Source organism: Lepidochelys kempii, chromosome 4 (genome assembly GCF_965140265.1).
Source record: "Lepidochelys kempii isolate rLepKem1 chromosome 4, rLepKem1.hap2, whole genome shotgun sequence".
NCBI lineage: Eukaryota > Metazoa > Chordata > Testudines > Cheloniidae > Lepidochelys > Lepidochelys kempii.
Window position 1 is genome coordinate 94324477 of NC_133259.1, and position 18879 is coordinate 94343355.

At 40.7% G+C, this 18879-nt stretch overlaps 1 protein-coding gene across 1 annotated transcript in view; it reads right to left on the reverse strand.

Annotated features, from left to right (window-relative positions):
- Window positions 1-2806, reverse strand: part of GRXCR1 (glutaredoxin and cysteine rich domain containing 1) — a 61223-nt gene extending 58417 nt beyond the window's left edge. The window contains exon 1 of the mRNA XM_073340109.1: window positions 2411-2806. Within this exon, the coding sequence (XP_073196210.1) occupies window positions 2411-2806 (396 nt within the window). The remainder of the gene's footprint in view (window positions 1-2410) is intronic.
- Window positions 2807-18879: the final 16073 nt, after the last annotated feature.

Consider the following 18879-nt stretch of genomic DNA (forward strand, 5'->3'; position numbering starts at 1 on the left):
GGTATTCTTAGTCCTTCTGAGTATAAAAGATGAAAACAGCTTGCCTGCTTCACCAAACTCCATTTACCAAAATCTGCACTTGTCTCTGTATATATATGGAGTGTCTCTACTTCCTGCTAGAAATTACTTGTTTTGAAGTCTGCCATTGCTCAACACTAGAGAATATTTGCCACAGTTAGTAGTTGTTAACAAAGGCTTTGATGTGGAAGTTGGGCCAGAGGACCAAAATCGTGTGGCCACAACTGGCAGTATACCTCGAGAAGCCACTGTTAGTGATCACAGGACACACACATACTGCATGCTTGAGATTCCAAATCACATTTTTCATTATAAATCATTTCTTAGTTACTCTGATCCAAATAATAATATTCAAGAATCCATCCACAACTTAGACTCAGGATTGACCCAGGAATTTCTGTGCATACTTTGGGATTTCAAATGACTGTTTCAGGTAAGGATCCTGACAAACATATAATCAGGCCATTTAGTTCTGAATCAACATGCAAGCAAGGTCAGAATCTCACCTCAGATATTGGAACCTCCATAAAAGTTTGACTGAACTGTTATACAGCTAGTTGCCCCTTCCCTATAGAGAAAAGAATACAACTGCAGACAGTCACAGCTCTTCAACATTGGACCCTCTAGAAGGTCCATAGACCAGAGGGTGCTGAAGCATATCCTTTTGAGAGAGAAACAAAATTATCTTGTCATACCTTTTACCACAAAATTACTACTTTTTACACTCTCTTTTGTTGGGGAAGAGAAGGTCCTGATCAAGCTCATGGAATAACAATAGAAATCATGCGGTGGTGATCTTTTTTCAAGAGGAAGGCAGATACCATTCCATTTTTAATAAGGAGGGATATCTGAACAGATCTCACACAGGACTCCAGCAGTCTCAAAGGAAACCTTTGCACTCTGGTATCCCACATTTATACTAATCAGTGTTACAGACTTCATGCCATAGAAATCATTGGCAAAAGATAATTCCTCTCCGCTAGACTCTGAACCTTGAATTTGTGGTGACTGTTGTGCAGGGAACTTTCCTTATGCTTTGTTCAAACTGTTTAAAATATCTGTGTGTTCCAGTTTTTCAGAGTAGTTTCTTTCTGTTGGCAATGATATCATCCAGTGGAGGAACACATGAAAACCAAGAGTCTAATCTACCTTCTCTGTGTATAGTTTTCTCTGGCTATTTTCCTGTGAAGCCTTTCCCGAATGCCATCCTTCTAGACATTTCACAGAAATAAGTAAAGTTGCTGGACCAGATTCTTATTGCACTTAACAGGAGTGACTCCACTGAAGTCAATGGATTTACACTGGTATAAAATTGGTGAGAGCAGAATTAGGCCCATGGTTCCTGCCCTGAAGATCTTATGTTCTAAACCCGGGGATAGGAAGGCAAGGGTGACTGTAATAAGATTACATGTTTGTTAAATAAGAACACAGCATAAAACTCAGAGAGACTTCTCATAAATCATAAATAGAACATTTAATTTAAATAAATAAGTACTTATATAAAACCCCACCCCCCTTAGATATTACACAAATGCTTCTAAAACAATACATCCTCTAAAACTAGCATGTGTTAATTTTCAATATCATGATAAACACATTGGACATCGATTCCTTCTGGGAAACCATGAATAACAATACGCATGCTAGCACAATTTGAACATTAATAATTCAAAAATAGTATAGCAGAGCTAGTGAATAGTAGATGTTGTAGTATTATTGTATGAAATCTAAGCTATTTTAAAAAAAGACAATTTTATTTTATTTTTCTGAGAAATCTGGCTTTCAGCCTAAGGGTTCAAAGTGGCATAAACCATTTTAAATATAGGTTTTCAGTTCCTTCCAGCAGATTAGTGAGAAACAGACCTTAATAAGAGAGACATCTGACTAGATATCATTAACCTTTAAATGGGAGATGTGTCATTGGTGGTATTCTGCATCTAATTTGACTTACTAATTGGGTTAAACACAACAGAATTATTTATAGAGAAAGGATAGCAGATGTCATGGTAAACCAGTTAAAACAGATACCATAGGGCTGGAAATGGCATATGACCCCATATATCACTCTTAATGCTTCTAATGAAGCTGAAAATTAATTTCTTCAGTCATATCCTCACTCCAGGTCTTTACATGCTAGGCAGAGAGTATCCATTTTTAGCCAGCAAACCCTAGGGGAGGTGAATACTGAGAGAAGTTTCCAAACCAATTTGTGCTGTGGAGTTGGTATAGGAACAATCATTCTCTCCTGTACATGGGAGCCTTCAGTGGCATCAGTTATGAATACTGAAGTATGAGAACTCATAAAATAAGAGAGGCTTGAAAGAAATAGGAGAAAAAGATGAGACACAGGGTAAATGAAAGTTTTCACAATTAGCAAAGCTGCTTCACTTACCTGAAATATTTTTGACAAATTGTTAAAGAGGGCTTGACCAGCACTGACTTTGTGTTTGACTCCTCTCACTGTACCATTTTTGCTTAGAATGTTGACTCGTTTTGTACCAAAGCCCCTCTCTTTAGTAGCTCTCACTAAAATGAACAAGTCATCTTGCTCATTCTCATTTTCATCACACTCAGATCCTAAATGTCCATTCTGCTGTCCATCCGCTTCACTCAGTCTGCTGGTTTGGTCAGTCTCTGAACTACTGGTATATTCAGAATCCAAAGAGTCTGCGGTTTCTCCATCTGCATACACTTCCTTTAGTACTCTCCCACTGTGAGAGGAAGCAATTCGAAATCGGACTTTCCTCAGCTTCCTCTCACCTTCAGTCTTCATCTCGCTTTTAAGCATTGTCCCATCTATTGATATCCGCCATTTACATTGTTCTGGTTTAGGCTGTGACTGTAATTGCCAACTTGCCACACTTTAAAACAATATCAGAACTGTTTTCCAGGGACAGCAGCACTCATATTAAACTGAAGTGTAAAGGAAAGAGGATTCCCAAGAGCCTACACTGCAGTTCTACAGTTAATAATGAATGTGTTTGTGCTATGGTTACCTTTAAACTAAAACCTGCAAAATGATATCATCAATTAAATATTAAAGAGCCATTGTGTTGGTTTTTTAGCAGTTAGAGAGAGAGAATATGAATAGATGCTGATCTGAATTTTGGTTCCAATCAAAGAAACATAAGTTACATGAGTTCATGTGAATAAAACTTTGTTGAAAAGCGCAAAAAAGGAAGGAAGAATTTTCCTCAGGGTTCATCTGTGTAGAATTATTAGGGCCCTTCATTTTCAGTTTTTATTTTATTTAATTTTTCCCAGGAATGTATCAGTGTTTATTACCACAACAACAAAAACAGGTGAAAATCAGTGCAAAAAAACCTATTAATTTTACTGGGTAAATATTGGTTTATTTTGGTATATGGAAAGACGGGGGAAAAAGGTATTCAGTAGATTAATGCTTTGAATTCCATTCATTAATGTGGTTTGCCGCAGAACTAAAACAGAACTCAAAACACAATGCCACCTTTGAGCTTAAGAAAACAATACATCTCTAATCCCCAAATAAAACTTTTCATTTGAATAAATAGTTCACTGTCGTAGGCTTAAAACTATTAGCCTACATATATTTACATTTCATAATTGAGCCATACCATTTGCATCGCATATACTCAACTTCCTCCTTTTCTCTTTTTTTTAAACTTTCAAATACTTCCTTGTATTCTAATACAGATTTTCATTTTCTTCCCATGTTAGTGTCAAATCTTTAAACCGTTATCTGCTAACAGCTTGAAAGGTGTATGTGATGAGCGTGAGATTCATGAGTACATTCAGATGCACATGCATATTAGAGCTTGCATGCATGCCTGTTTGTTTACTGTGCATCTTCTAGACTAATACATAGCCTTACTTCAACAGGCAGCTTTGCATATACGCACAAACTAATGTATTATTGTGATATCTATATATCATGCAACATATTGTATTTTCCTAATAAAACATGCTATTTTTATATATTTGAATGATACAAAAAGTAGGGTGAAAAATAAAGCTGAACACTTTTTGTAAACCCGGGAATTTTACAGTAAAAATCAGTTTAAACTGAAAATGAAAGGGTTCAAGAATTATATATACACTTTGCACTTAAGGTGAAAATCCTGAGCTCCAATTTTGGAGAGGGATGGATGCTGGGAACATTGCTTTACAAACCGAGGCGCTGACCACCACTCTGCCCCAGGCCTTGCCACACTCCACCCCTTTCTGCAAGCCCCTGCCCCGCCTCTTCCCACCACCATTCTGACCCCGCCCCCTGCTCCTGCCCCTTCTCCCCAGCACCTCCTGCATGCTGCTGAACGGCTGATCACAGTGAGGGAGAGGCACTGGGAGGAAGGGAAAGAAGCTGATCAGCAGGGCTGATGATGAGTGGGAGACACTGGTGGGAGAGAGGAAGGTGCTGGTCTGCGGTGCTGCCGGTGGGTGCTGAGCACCCACTGTTTTTTTACCAGCCCCAGAGCACGGACAGTCAGTGCCTATGTTTACAGATACCACTTTCTTGATCTGCTGTTCAACTCTCAGTCACAGGTTCATCCAAAATTTGCTCTTTTTGTAACTCCGTGCAATATCAATGGAATTATGTGAATAAAAGTACAATTATGTCTGTGTGTGTGCTGATGGTGGCCTTTTATTTATGGTGCAAGAGCAAAATGGAAGAGAAGAATAAGGCCAATCGCATTCTGATATGTAAAGTAACAAACTGATGTAAAAATAACACTGGTCTGTATTCTGTTACGTAAATTGCACAATGTGCTTGATCAAGGGAATCTGGAAAAAAAGACAGAAGAGAAAGGTAATAAACTGAGACAAACAGTGATCAAACAAAGAAAAGTGGGACAAGATTAACTTAATGACAGAGCAATCTAGGTCCCTTCACAACAAACCATGAATACCTAGGGCTTCCTCTTATGTTGAGTGGTACCTTACTCCATAAATAGTTCTACTGAAACCAGTAAAACTACTTGTGGAGTAAGGTCCTATTTAATGTAAGAATGGCAGAACTGAGCTTTTACTGATGTAAAAGGTTGATGGGGTATTGGTGCAACTACCCATCACCCAGGACTCCAGTGGTATGTCTCAAATAGTTTCAGTTCCACCTATGGTAAAGGCTTCAAAGATCAAGAAGACCAGCTTAAGTCAGTGACATCTTTTAGGCATCTAGTGTAAAAACATCCATCAGCCAGTTGCAATTTCTTAAGATATATCCATTTTATTCACCAAAACGATTGTGAACAGCTCACTGTGTGAGTATTCAGTATTTTAATATTCAAAATTCAACCTGTGTTGGTGAGTTGTGATTGGTCATAAAGTCACAGACATCCTCAGAAATAATCCTAAACAGTAAAAATTATTTGTCACATTTGAAAAACCCAGAGGATTAGGAACTGTGAAACACTGTGGTCAGACTCTTGGCTTGTTTTTTAAATGCTAGCAGATAAATGCCTCTTTCTCCCTCTTAAAAATATGAAAGCAGATAAATAACCAACGTTTACATTGATACTGAATATTCCATATTTCTTGTTAACTACAATAATGAATAAATATCAAATGATACTGTTATTTATATTCCAATACTTTAATTAGTTCCCACCTACTTAAGATTGATAGTCTGCCCTTCTATTCAGAGCAGTTGAAAGCCAGGAGTCATAGAGGCATGTACAGTAAAAGTAACACTAAACCGTGACACAACTCAGCTTTTAACAGGTATACAGGGACCAGAGAAATATGTATATAATGATAGATTTAGCCAATGATCCTCCATTAAAAGCAGCTGATGTCCTTCCTGCTAATCTACAGTGGGGGTATTTTCTCCTGAGGTTTGTTTTGGAAATCCTTGTTTGGTTCTCCCTCACCACAGTAAAAGAGATTTCCCATTCCCTGTGAATGAGAACAGTCAATTTTACATTGTGTACAAGATAGCATACTACAATACACTTAACAGTACTTCTTCATTAATTCTTTGATTTCAGATGGTCTTTAGGTGTATTGAAAAGCAGCTCCTAATATTTAAATCAGTTGTATTATATCAGGGTTGGCATGGTAGAAATCATACATTCTACAGTATGTGGTGGATTTTGCAGATTGAGTCCCACTATTCTGTGTTTTTTCGTATTGGACTGTCAGTTTGAAATACATATTCCAGAGCTCCAAAAGTAATGCAGACTGTCCCAATAAGAGAACACTACATTACTCCACCAAATCCCAATTATCCTGCAAATAAGAATAGTAAACGCATTTTTAAAATTACTGTTGTCACTTCTCAACACTATGTATGTCCCATTTTATGCCATTATAACCTCATTGAAAATCCATGGAATTCCACTGACCAAAAACTAGTACAACAGAGTGGTGAATAAGGGTGTTTTTTGCAAGTTCAGACTAAAATCTAAACATTCAGATCAAATACATCAAAAAAGTGCTGTTTGTGAAACAACACTTACAGGAAAAAAGAAACCAGTGCATAGAGGTGACAAGCCACATTAAAATGTTTGAAACGTTACCCAATAATTCCCAAGCTGTTAGCATCTCAGCATACTGCTAGTACATGTACTTTACATATTCCTGCCATAAATTAAATTAAATGTTTAGAATTAATATTACATACTGAATTTACTCTTCCTGTCTACATTCTTCAATATTTGAGAATCCCATTAAAATTAAACCTGTTAGCGCCATGCCTAAGGCATTTGAATTAATACTCTAATTCTGACTCTTATCTCTCTATCAGAAATTCACATAAAAGTATGTGTGTATATTTATGTGTTTATCTTAGTATGAAGATTCTGTGACTTTTTTAAAATGATCAAAAGAAAAATAGGCAAGAGGGTGTTGATCTTAACCTGAATTTCTCCAATGATGATGATTTATTATTTGTATTAACCATAGTGCCAAGAACCGCGATTCATGGACCAGGACCCCATGTGCTGGGTGCTGTACATACACAGGAAAAAAAAGACAGTCCCTGCCTGAAAAAGCTTACAATCTAAGTGTAAGACAAGAGAACGGATGGCTACAGACAGACCGACAGGGAGTACCAGGAAACAATGAGACAATATTGGTCAGCATGAGAGGTGTAGTCTCCGCACATCAGCAGCTGACCTATTGTCAAGTTTATTTTTAGAGGCATCACCGAAAAGGAGAGTTTTCAGAAGGGTTTTGAAGGTGGATAATGAAATAACTTTGCAGTTGTCTACAGAGAATTCCTTCCCAAGCTTGTGGAGCAGCACGGGAAAAAGCACAAAGGTTCTTGTGTGGAAAATTTAACAAAAGGGCAATGGAGGCCAGAATCGTGCACCGGTTAAAGGCAGGTGTCATTAGCAAATGAAGGATGATGCGTAGGGTGAAAATAGGCCCTGAAGGGTATTGAAAGTGAAAACAAGTGGCTTATGAGAGTTTGGCTTTGGAAGGATAGTGACAAAGGACTTGCCATACTGGATCAGACCCATGATCCGTCTGGTTCAATATTCTGTCTCCAGCAGTGGCCAGTGCCAGATTCTTCGGCAGAAGGTACAAGAAAAACAGCAGCAGGTCACTATGGAATAATTTACTCCTCCACGAAGGTCTCATTCTAATCCCTAAAAGTTAGTTTTAAAACCTGAAGGACAGTAACTTGGAAGTTTGTTATTACTTTTATTGGATCTTTTAAAACCACATGTGTAGTTAAGTTCTGTTTAACTTTCAAGAAGAAATGGTGGTGTTTAGTGCTAGCATCACTCTCTCTTACCAGTCAAACATATGTTAACAAAGCACGGATTACGTCCCTAGATGTTGCTTTTTAACATTGCATCCTTCAAGTGAAATGTTTTTTGGGAACTTCTGGGTGAAATCCTGGTGCCAGGGAAGCCTGCGGCTGGGAGTGAGTCTCCCAGCCTGGGTGGACAGCTTCATACTAGCGCAGCTCAAGCTAGCATGATAAAAATAACAGTGTGGACATTGCAGCCCCCGCTGAGACTCGAGTTAGTCACAGTAGCTCAGACCCAGAGGGTCAGGTCAGCTTGAGAACCTGAGCTTCCCCTGAGCCTCAACATTCACACAGCTATTTTTAGCACGCTTGCTTGAGCCCCACTAGCGTGAGTCTGTCTGCTCCGGCTGGAAGGCTCACTCCCAGCTGTATTGTAGAAATACTCTCATTGCCCCCCCTCATAACAAAATGGGCCCACGATGCTTGATTGGAGCATCTAGCCTCTACTGCAGTACAAATAGCAATGATTAATTATTGATTAATATTTTCTAAAATCTAAATAAAATATTACAAAATAAAAAAATCTGTATAATGAGCCACATTTTCAAACGTGTGCATAAGTACCTGAAAAATGTGTCCATTCTGAAAGCCTAGCACCTTGCATATCTTTGGCAGAATGTAAATAGAACGAGGCCTTCAGGTTTGGAATTGGATCCCCTCAGTTTAGATAAGCTGATCTTCAAAGCAGAGCTATAAGCAATCCTGTTTTCTAAAGCTTCTTTTAGGGAGCATCAATTGGTGGAATTAGGCATAAGGGTTGTGAGAGGGAGGAGTTGGTGTGGGGAATCGGAGATGCTTTATGAGCATTGGCCCCCTTAGCAATTTTTTTAAATGTTTTCCAAGCTCTGGATAGGCACTTAAAAGTTAAATAAATTCTAGTTTGCAGTGTTGTAGCTGTGTTGGTCCCAGGATGTTAGAGAGAAAAAGCAGGTGAGGTAATATCTTTTATTGGACCAACTTATGTTGGTTAAAGAGACAAGAGTTTGAGTTTCTTCTTCAGCTCTGGGAAAGGTTCTCTGAGTGTCACAGCCAAGTTCAAGGTGGAACAGGTTCTTTAGCATAAGGAGCGAACATGTTTGGAAAAAGGTAAATATAGTGCCCATCTTTAAAAAAGGTAAGAAGGAGAATCTGGGGAATTACAGACTGGTCAGTCTCACCTCAGTCCCTGGAAAAATCATGGAGCAGGTCCTCAAGGAATCCATTTTGAAGCACTTGGAGGAAAGGAAAGTGATCAGGAAAAGTCAACATGGATTCACCAAGGGCAAGTCATGCCTGACCAACCTGATTGCCTTTTAGGATGAGATAACTGACTCTGGGGATATGGGGAAACCAGTGAACATGATATATCTTGACTTTAGAAAATCTTTTGATACGGTCTCCCACAGTATTCTTGCCAGCAAGTTAAAGTAGAATGGATTGGATGAATGGACTGTAAGGTGGATAGAAAGCTGGCTAGATCGTCTGGCTCAACAGGTAGTGATCAATGGCTCAATGTCTAGTTGGCAGCTGGTATCAAGCGGAGTGCCCCAGTGGTTGGTCCTGGGGCCGGTTTTGTTCAACATTTTCATTAATGATCTGGATGATGGGATGGATTGCACGCTCATCAAGTTCGCAGGTGACACTAAGATGGGGCATGAGGTAGATATGCTGGAAGGTAGGGATAGGGTCCAGAGTGACCTAGACATACTGGAGGATTGGGCCAAAAGAAATCTGATGAGGTACAACAAGGAAAGTGTGGAGTCCTGCACTTAGGATGGAAGAATCCCATGCATTACTATAGGCTGGGGACCGACTGGCTAAGCGGCAGTTTTGCAGAAAAGGACCTGGAGATTATGGTGGATGAGAAGCTGGATAAGAGGCAACGGTGTGCCCTTGTTGCCAAGAAGGCTAACAGCATAGAATCATAGAATATCAGGGTTGGAAGGGACCTCAGGAGGTCATCTAGTCCAACCCCCTGCTCAAAGCAGAACCAATCCCCAACTAAATCATCCCAGCCAGGGCTTTGTCGAGCCTGACCTTAAAAACCTCTAAGGAAGGAGATTCCACCACCTCCCTAGGTAACCCATCCCAGTGCTTCACCACCCTCCTAGTGGAAAAAGTTTTTCCTAATACCCAACTTAAACCTCCCACTGCAACTAGAAACCATTATTCCTTGTTCTGTCATCTGGTACCACTGAGAAAAGTCGAGATCCATCCTCTTTGGAACCCCCTTTCAGGTAGTTGAAAGCAGCTATCAAATCCCCCCTCATTCTTCTCTTCTGAAGATTAAATAAGACCAATTTCCCTCAGCCTCTCCTCGTAAGTCAGGTGCCCCAGCCCCCTGATCATTTTCATTGCCCTCCGCTGGACTCTCTCCAATTTGTCCACATCCTTTTTAGAGTGGGGGGCCCAAAACTGGACATAGTACTCCAGATGTGGCCTCACCAGTGCCGAATAGAGGGGAATAATCATTTCCCTCAATCTGCTGGCAGTGCTCCTACTAATGCAGCTCAATATGCCAAACTGACAAACTGTCCCTGCAACAGACACTCAGATACTTACCAACACAGCCCCCCTAAAGCAGCCCTTAGTATACCTTCTCTTGGACAGATCCCAGTCAAATTCCCTCTGTTAGCCGCTCCGCTGTTCGCCACTCAGCTGGTTTGCAACTGGCTGCCTTTTTATAACAGTCAGGCCCACTCAAAGCCCACCTGGAACAAAGCACTCCCAATTCACTTTTGAAAAGTGATTGCACCCTCACCAGGATCTGTGGGTGTAGAGGTCAGTTTCTTGCTGGTCTAACTTGGGTGCTGTCTTTTGAAAATTCAGCCCAGACTGTATTTGTTTGAAGGTGGCCAGAAGGAGAATATATACTGGAATATTGAGAGATTTGCTGTGATCAAGTAATTCTCTGACTTTCTATATTCTGGTTAAGGTTCTGGTGGCTAAAGGAAGCAGTTCCAGGTCTAAATCAGAATGTTTAAAGGAAATTAAGGGGAGGAGGGTACGAATTTGTGTGCTCGAAAAGGCTTTCAGCCTTTTACTTTCATCAGGCTACATTTAACTGGGTTAGGGTTGGGAATGCCTTTAAAAGGGCAAGAGTAAAGCAATAGAAATGTAAAGTAACACCTTTTAAAAATGTTTTTATTGAGTTTATTAGATTGGGTGGAATTATCTGTCCCTGAATGAGTATTGGATGCCTAAGTACAGATATATGGACCATCTCCACTTTGCACCTGGGGATTGGGTGCAACTGGGGAGGAATTAAACTTCTGCATTTTAAGTACACAAGGTTTGATTCTTATCTCACTTAATTAGTGAAAATTAGGAGTAACTCTTTAAAGCTAAAAGGATTTACAGAAGTACAAATTTCATCCAACAGAGATTGTACGATCATTTCTTATCTTCAGTCTATGAACTAGAAATATTAATGATTAATGATATTTCATAACATTACTGTCTGGTTGTCAGACATATTTTCCCACTGAAAAGAGGTGATTTATTGCATTATCAACTATTTACACAGAAGAAATGAACTAAAAATAATAAATGACAAGACTCAATGTATTATCATACATTCAAGAAGAAAAACAGCTTATATCGAACTCTGTATTTGTATCAAATACGTGTATCTGACACTGTATAAAATTCATTCTCTCCAGGGGCTGAATCACAGTGATTGCAAAATTGCTGCTTACTCACGTGAACTGTGACAGCCAACATAATTCATTTTCAAACACTGATTTAAAATTAAGAACATTCTTGAAGCAGAATAATAGCTTCTGGTGGTATGCTTTTTTCCCTAAAACTTCTACAGTAAAGCTCAACTAGTTTGCAAAGAATTTGGGCTGCACTAGGAGATGTGAATGTCTGTGTGAGCCTCACTTTACATGAGACATTTAAATTATTTTTTCTCTCTAGCAGATCCTATGTGAATTTTACCATGGGCTTGATCTCATGCCCATCTGAGTCAGTGGCAAAGCTCCCATTGACTTCAGTGTGCAGGATTAGGCCCTATCTGAGTAGTTAAATGATGGCCTGATGCATTTAATAAAAATGGTGTTAATATAGCAGCAACTAAATGCAGAATTAATCAGACTTTCATTTTAAAATATATTCTAGCTGTGTTAACCAGCTACTGCTGTATTATTTTGAGCATCATTCAGTCACATGCTAATTCAGCTTTTCATTAGAAAATATTTTATGTGGCACTGTGTGGTCATGACAATGAGATGCTGAATGCATTGGTTGCTCTGGAGCAAGATAAGTGAACACTGTGCAAGCTGCCCAATACCACACTCCCATCGTGCACTTCAAACCTCACCTACAATCACTCTCAGTATTCCAGTTGTGGACCTCTCCTGAGCAAACATGTGGCTCTTGTAAAGTAGTTTTGGGATATGGAGGACTGTTGCCCCGTTACTAACATTCAGCTGGGGTGTTTTAGTTGCTAGCTCCCAATACTAAAAAGGGGGAAGGGTCGATGGAGAATCAGTATCCTGAGACTGACAGCCCCCAGGAACAATGGGGAGAGGCCAATGCTCCAGGTCAGCCTGAATGACAGGACGAGCAGGATAATCAGGGAGTCAGGAGGCCAGGGAGGTCCCGTCCTCCCTGTGAGCTGGATTTGCCTGGGTCAGACAGAGTGGGGCAGAGCTAAGGAGAAAGCAGGGGCCCAAGCTAAGCTGGGGAGCAGAGCTGTGCCAGATCCAGAGAGACCAGAAAAGCAGCCCAGAGAGAGCAGACCCTGTCCTGGGAGCAGAGCTGCAGCCCCAAAGCCAGAGGCACAGCCCAGAGAGAGCAGACTTGTCCTGGGAGGAGAGCTGCAGCAACCAGAGCCAAAGGGGCCAGAAAAGCAGCCCAGGAAGCAGGTCAGTGCTGGGAGCAGAGTCACAGAAGCAGCCTGCAGAGCAGACCTGTCTTGGGAGCAGAGCTGTAGCAACCAGAGGCAGAGGGGCCAGAGAAGCAGCCCAGGGAGCTGGAGGCAGAGCAGCAGCAGTGCTGAGACAGAATGGTGGAGCTGGGGCTGGAGCAGTCCAGAGCTGGGTGCTGTGAGCAGCTGGGGAGAGCGAGGGGGACCCTGGGCAGCGGGCCCAGCACATGGAGACGCCTCAGCGAAGAGGCTCTGCAGGCCAGGCTTGGATCATAACCCTGACAGGGTGGGGGCGACACTGGGAAGAAGGGTCCTACCACTTAGAGCCTAAGAGCGTATGGCCACCACCAGAGTAAGTGTCCAACCTTCAGCAAAGCCAGGGCCTGAGAAGAAGGCCTGGGACTTACAAGGAACAGACTGAACTGCCCTGATATTCCAGAGACGCTGTTTGTGATGTTCCCTGCCACAGAGCGGGTGGTTGTGTTTCCTTTAACCTTTCTCATTTTCCCTTATTCTTTTTTAAATTAATTGTTGATTAAATAACTTGCATTTGCTTTAACTTGTATGTAATGGTCAGTGGGTCAGAGAAGTGCCCAGTGCAGAGAGTCTCGCAGTGGGGACACCCTAGCCCCTGTCCTAGGTGACCACAACAGGGTTGGAGGTCGAGCCCCCCAGGAATCCTGGGCCCAGCCTTGTTGGGGTTACGAGGACTCTGCCAGACAGGAGAGTGGAAGGGGAGTCCTCAAGGGCAGGGAGGCCACTGGGTAAAGGAAGTGGGAGCGAGGACTCAGATCCTTTCGCTAGCCCACTTCACCGGGGTAGTAGAGAAGCCAGGAAAGTTCCCCACAAGAGCGGAACTATTCCCCCGCTTACATATGTACAAACATCCACCAGGAAACAGATCCAAAGCAACAAGCTAGTTTCATTTGTGACATAAGAAATTTGAATGTAGGATCAAAGAGCTAAAAGGCATGTGTTTGTATTGTCTTACACAAGCGCTATGGTCTCTATGAAGTTCAGTATTCTCAGCGGAAGCTCTTTGAGGACAGGAAGGATAGATTTTTACCTACTCTGTTTTTGTCCCATTTACAGATTCAGAGTTGTTTACCTACTGTTGGAACCTGACATATCTTTACGCGTCAATATTGCCTCTGCACTTTCAGATGTCATCAGCTTCCACTGCACAGTCTTCCCCTTCTTTTTCTAGTTTTTGTGGCCAAAGTGCTTTTTATTCAGCAGGATGGTTCATGGAGTGGACAGTATCCATCCAAACCGGATGCAGTGGAGCTTGGCAGCAATGACACATTTCTTGCCTGATGAAGTCATTCTTTCTGAAGCCCTTTTTTTTTTTTTTTTTTGTTCTTTGTACTTGAAAATAAAATCCAGGGACAAACTTACTTCCTTTCTCTTTCTCTGTCTTTTGTGCTTTCACCTTTAACTGCTGGTGTTCAGCGCTGAGTGACGGTTTGCCCTTCTCCCATTTCTCTCTCTTTTTAAAAATGTTGCAATTCAGTTTTCTTTACCTCCTTTGTCTTTTATGTCCTGTCTCCTGGCAAGAATATTTGCAAATTACATTTTTAGTGTGATCTTTAGAAGTACATTTTGGATTTTTCTACTAGACATAGAAGTACAGTACATGAATGAAACAATCATTGTGCAATCTTAAACTCCTTATCTAGAAGACTCTGATTCATTTTGATTTCTGTTTGTTTGTTTGTTCATTCTTTATCCCTTATGAAAATGAGGGCTGCATAGCACTGAAGAGAACAAGGTATGGTGCAGGTAGCTGGTGAGAAAGCTTTACCATTCTCCAAAATACTTGTCAATATCGCTGCCCCTGCTCCAATCCTGGGCAAAGACTACCACTAAGCACAGCCAATAGAGCAAAGACTACCACTAAGCACAGCCAAAATGTAAGTTTCCTGTGTGATTGGAGCTGGGTAGGTAGGCAGGTAGATTTGCAATATGAACAAATATGAACAAAATGCAGGTCCAGGGCAAATGTGACACTTTCACAGTATGGTCCTCCTGGTTCCCCCACATACACTCAAAGCTCCTCTCCTTTAGGTTTCACTCCCAGCCACCACCTAACTTAACACAATCTGCTCTTACGTCATTGCAAGCCCCAAATAATAACTTCCCCAGGAATCTTTGGCAGCAGATCCTCCTCTTCTTCCTGCTGGCAAAAGGGGTTGCAGCAATATAGTCCTTTCTTCCTCTTCCTCAGGATCCTAACCAGCTAGGGTTGCCAATTTTGATTGGACACATTCCTGGAGGTTTCATCACACAAAATAATTTTTAATTAAAGATTAGTCTTTAATTCCTGGAGACTCCAAGACAATTCTGGGGGGTTGGCAACCCCATAAGCAGCACTACCCTGATTCTTTCTTTCTTAACCAGTGTCTCCTTCCTATTGAGCTGCACTGAAATGAGAAAAAAAGAATGTCAGGGAGGAGGAAGAAGAGTGGCAGTTGCTGGCTACTCCTCAGCAGATGTAGGAGGGACTCCTAACAGTTGGAGGGCAACCTCGGGGAGAAAAGTTATTTTTTTCTGCCCTATGCAAGAGGCAGGGAAGTCCAATGATGATGTCCCTTCCCACTTCTATTCCTCTCCAGGACAACAGGAAGGAAATCTGAGAGAGCACACCAAGTACAGGAGAAAAAGGAAAGGAGTACTTGTGGCACCTTAGAGACTAACCAATTTATTTGAGCATGAGCTTTCGTGAGCTACAGCTCACTTCATCAGATGTTTACCGTGGAAACTGCAGCAGACTTTATATACACACAGAAATCATGAAACAATACCTCCTCCCACCCCACTGTCCTGCTGGTAATAGCTTATCTAAAGTGATCAACAGGTGGGCCATTTCCAGCACAAATCCAGGTTTTCTCACCCTCCACCCCGCCACACAAATTCACTCTCCTGCTGGTGCTAGCCCATCCAAAGTGACAACTCTTTACATAATCAAGTCGGGCTATTTCCTGCATAGATCAAGGTTTTCTCACATCCCCCCACCCCCATACACACACAAACTCACTCTCCTGCTGGTAATAGCTCATCTAAACTGACCATTCTCCAGGTTTAAATCCAAGTTAAACCAGAACATCTGGGGGGGGGGGGGGTTAGGAAAAAACAAGAGGAAACAGGCTACCTTGCATAATGACTTAGCCACTCCCAGTCTCTATTTAAGCCTAAATTAATAGTATCCAATTTGCAAATGAATTCCAATTCAGCAGTTTCTCGCTGGAGTCTGGATTTGAAGTTTTTTTGTTTTAAGATAGCGACCTTCATGTCTGTGATTGCATGACCAGAGAGATTGAAGTGTTCTCCGACTGGTTTATGAATGTTATAATTCTTGACATCTGATTTGTGTCCATTTATTCTTTTACGTAGAGACTGTCCAGTTTGACCAATGTACATGGCAGAGGGGCATTACAATGGCAGAGATGGCGCTACAGACTACATGAGGGTCACTTTTTAGAAAATGATGTAGGGAGTGGCTGCACCCATCCATCGCTGGATCTCACAACACCAGATAAGCATGTTAGCTTGATGTCCCTACTAATTAACATGTTCTATAGCAAGAGTTATCGGTATTGACACATTGATTGACCTCATTAGGCTTCTGAGTTATCATCCAGCTGAGATGAATGGAGCAGTACACACTTCTGTTAGAGCTATGGATTCAGTCCTTATTTCTGCAGGCTAGAGAAAACAGCACAGTATTGATCTACTTGTGAAAAGCTATCTTTATTACCAGACCAGGGTAGAAATGTAATGACATTAAGATGAAAGCTTTAATCCTGCAGAAGTTAATGGAGGAATACAACTGGGGATGAAACCCTCATAGCCAGACCAATGCATGTACCCAAGAGAACAGAAGGAGAATGCCAAATATACATCTTCGAAACCAGATTTTTGAATGTAGGAACCAGATCACAGATAGTTTAAATCTGCTTAGCTCCATTTACTTCAAATGACCTGTCAATTTATAGCTACTGAGGATCTCGTCCGTGATCTCTATATTTGAACATTGAGTGTACAATTCCCTGTATAATTTAATTCTGTGAGGTCATTTTTTATTCTTGACTTTACATGGCTCATATTGGCTGTAATTCACTTCAGTAGAGGACCATAAATTACAGAGATTGGATTTTTTACCATATACATAGAGAACATGAAACAATGGGTGTTACCATACACACTGTAACAAGAGTGATTACTTAAGGTGAGCTATTACTAGCAGGAGAGCAGGGCTGGGGGGACCTTTTGTAGTGATGATCAAGGTGAGCCATTTCCAGCAATATAAAATCCACACAAATGAAGCAGAGTCTAAGGACTATGGCTTGACAAAGAACATTTGCCATATTCATTGACTAGCTCTGCTGAAGAGATGTAAGCTGTACTTTTTAAAACCACTATAAAATGTACTTTACAAGACTCTAGCTGATAAAGGTGGGACGTAAAAAGCAAAGGTGACAAAGAACTGTTGGAATGAGTAATGTAAAAATAGCAGTAGATAGGAAATTGAAGCATAGAAAAGAGACTGTAGTGGAAGATAAGATGACAAAATCATGAAAAGGTAAAGAGCAAATAGCTAGATTAAAATAATGTCTACTTCATTTGCACTCATGATCAACATTGTAAATGAGACCATTTTATCATATTCACACATGTTGTGGATGTTTTAAATTGTTTTCAGATTATTAAGTACCTACAGCAAATGTGAAGGTAATAGCTATGGCACAACAGTCCCATTCATTAGTAATCAGATGGTATGAATTATTACTGACATCTCTTGTAATATTAACTTTTGAGTACATTATGGTATCTATTTGCAGCTGGCTGTAGACTTTGGTATGGTAAGAGCAACCCATGATCATATCACTGTTATCTGTAATTTTTAATAAATGAGTAACAGAAAAGAGAACCAGGCCCTAGACTTTTCAAAAGCACACACATGCTTGGGAAGTGCATGCTCTGGTCAATGCATGAACCTTTGAAAATCTGGCCCTGATTGTTCTGTGTGGATTAAGTGAGGTTATTCAATACCATGAGCAACAACAACATAAGGTCTGGAATGAATTGCCCAAGAGGAGTTAGAGAGGTAGATAATTTGGACTGCATAGAATAAACATGCTGCAAACTGAGACAAATGTAATGCATTTCCTATGGGCTCAGCCAAAGAAATATTACCTTTGGCTCACCTTGTAAAACAGCTGTCTACACTCTAAGGTGCAGAATATAATGTATCAGCTGTCCAGGAGGACAGAGGACAAATCCAGCCACCTATTGGGGAATTCTGCTAACTGCTTAAGTTTATTCTAGCATCTGGCAACCATTAGGTAGGCATGGTAGCTGCTATACTGGAAAACAACTAATTTGAAAAAATCTGGCATTGTTTTGCTATTTTTAAAGCACAAACGTTAGGAGCAGTTGTTTTTATGTTTGCCACGTTGTTATATTTGCTATGATTTGCAAAAAACGTTTTAAGAGCTGGTTGCTCAGTCCTTTTGAAAATCAGACCAGTTATTTAGTTTTGCAGGTGTGAATTTAGGAGTCTTACTTCAGGCACCAATTTTTTAAATCTTGGCCTATGTTTCTTTATATGATACTAATATAGTGAGTGCCCTCAAAGTTCCAGTGTTTTGAGAGATTCCATTTTCAGCCAACTTTCCCATTTTCAAAATAGGGAATATTCTTGGAACCAATAAACTCTTTTAAATTAATGGAATTTTTAAGTATGCCCACCTGCAATCTGTCTATCAGATTTGGTGGTTGTGAACTTCAACCCAGGGCATGCGACTAAGGCCAGGAAATATGATTTTATACCCATTGCACATCAGACGTCAGTGCCCACTAATTATAGTAATGGAGGTGGTGATAATGTGATGTGTTAATACCTAACTGGCTTGCCAAGATTTTTAGATTAAAACTAAAATCCATAACACAGTACTTGGTAATCCCAAATCTTACCAATAATTAGTGCGCCACTGAATGTGTGTGTTTGTTCTTCATGCAGCTATAGGTTATGCTTCCCCCCTTTTTCAAGTTAGCATTGAAAAGGTAAAATAATTGAGAATTGTAAGTGAGATTTCAGAAAAAATGTAGTGGTTTTAGAACAATGGAGGAAATAGACACACTTACTGTATCTTGTTTCGCTACCATGGAACATTTTATAGCACACATTTATAGAGGGAAGGAATTGATCTTTTTATCAACGTTTTGCTGCAGCAGAAAAGAAAATGAATAGCTCCTACCAACTAAACAG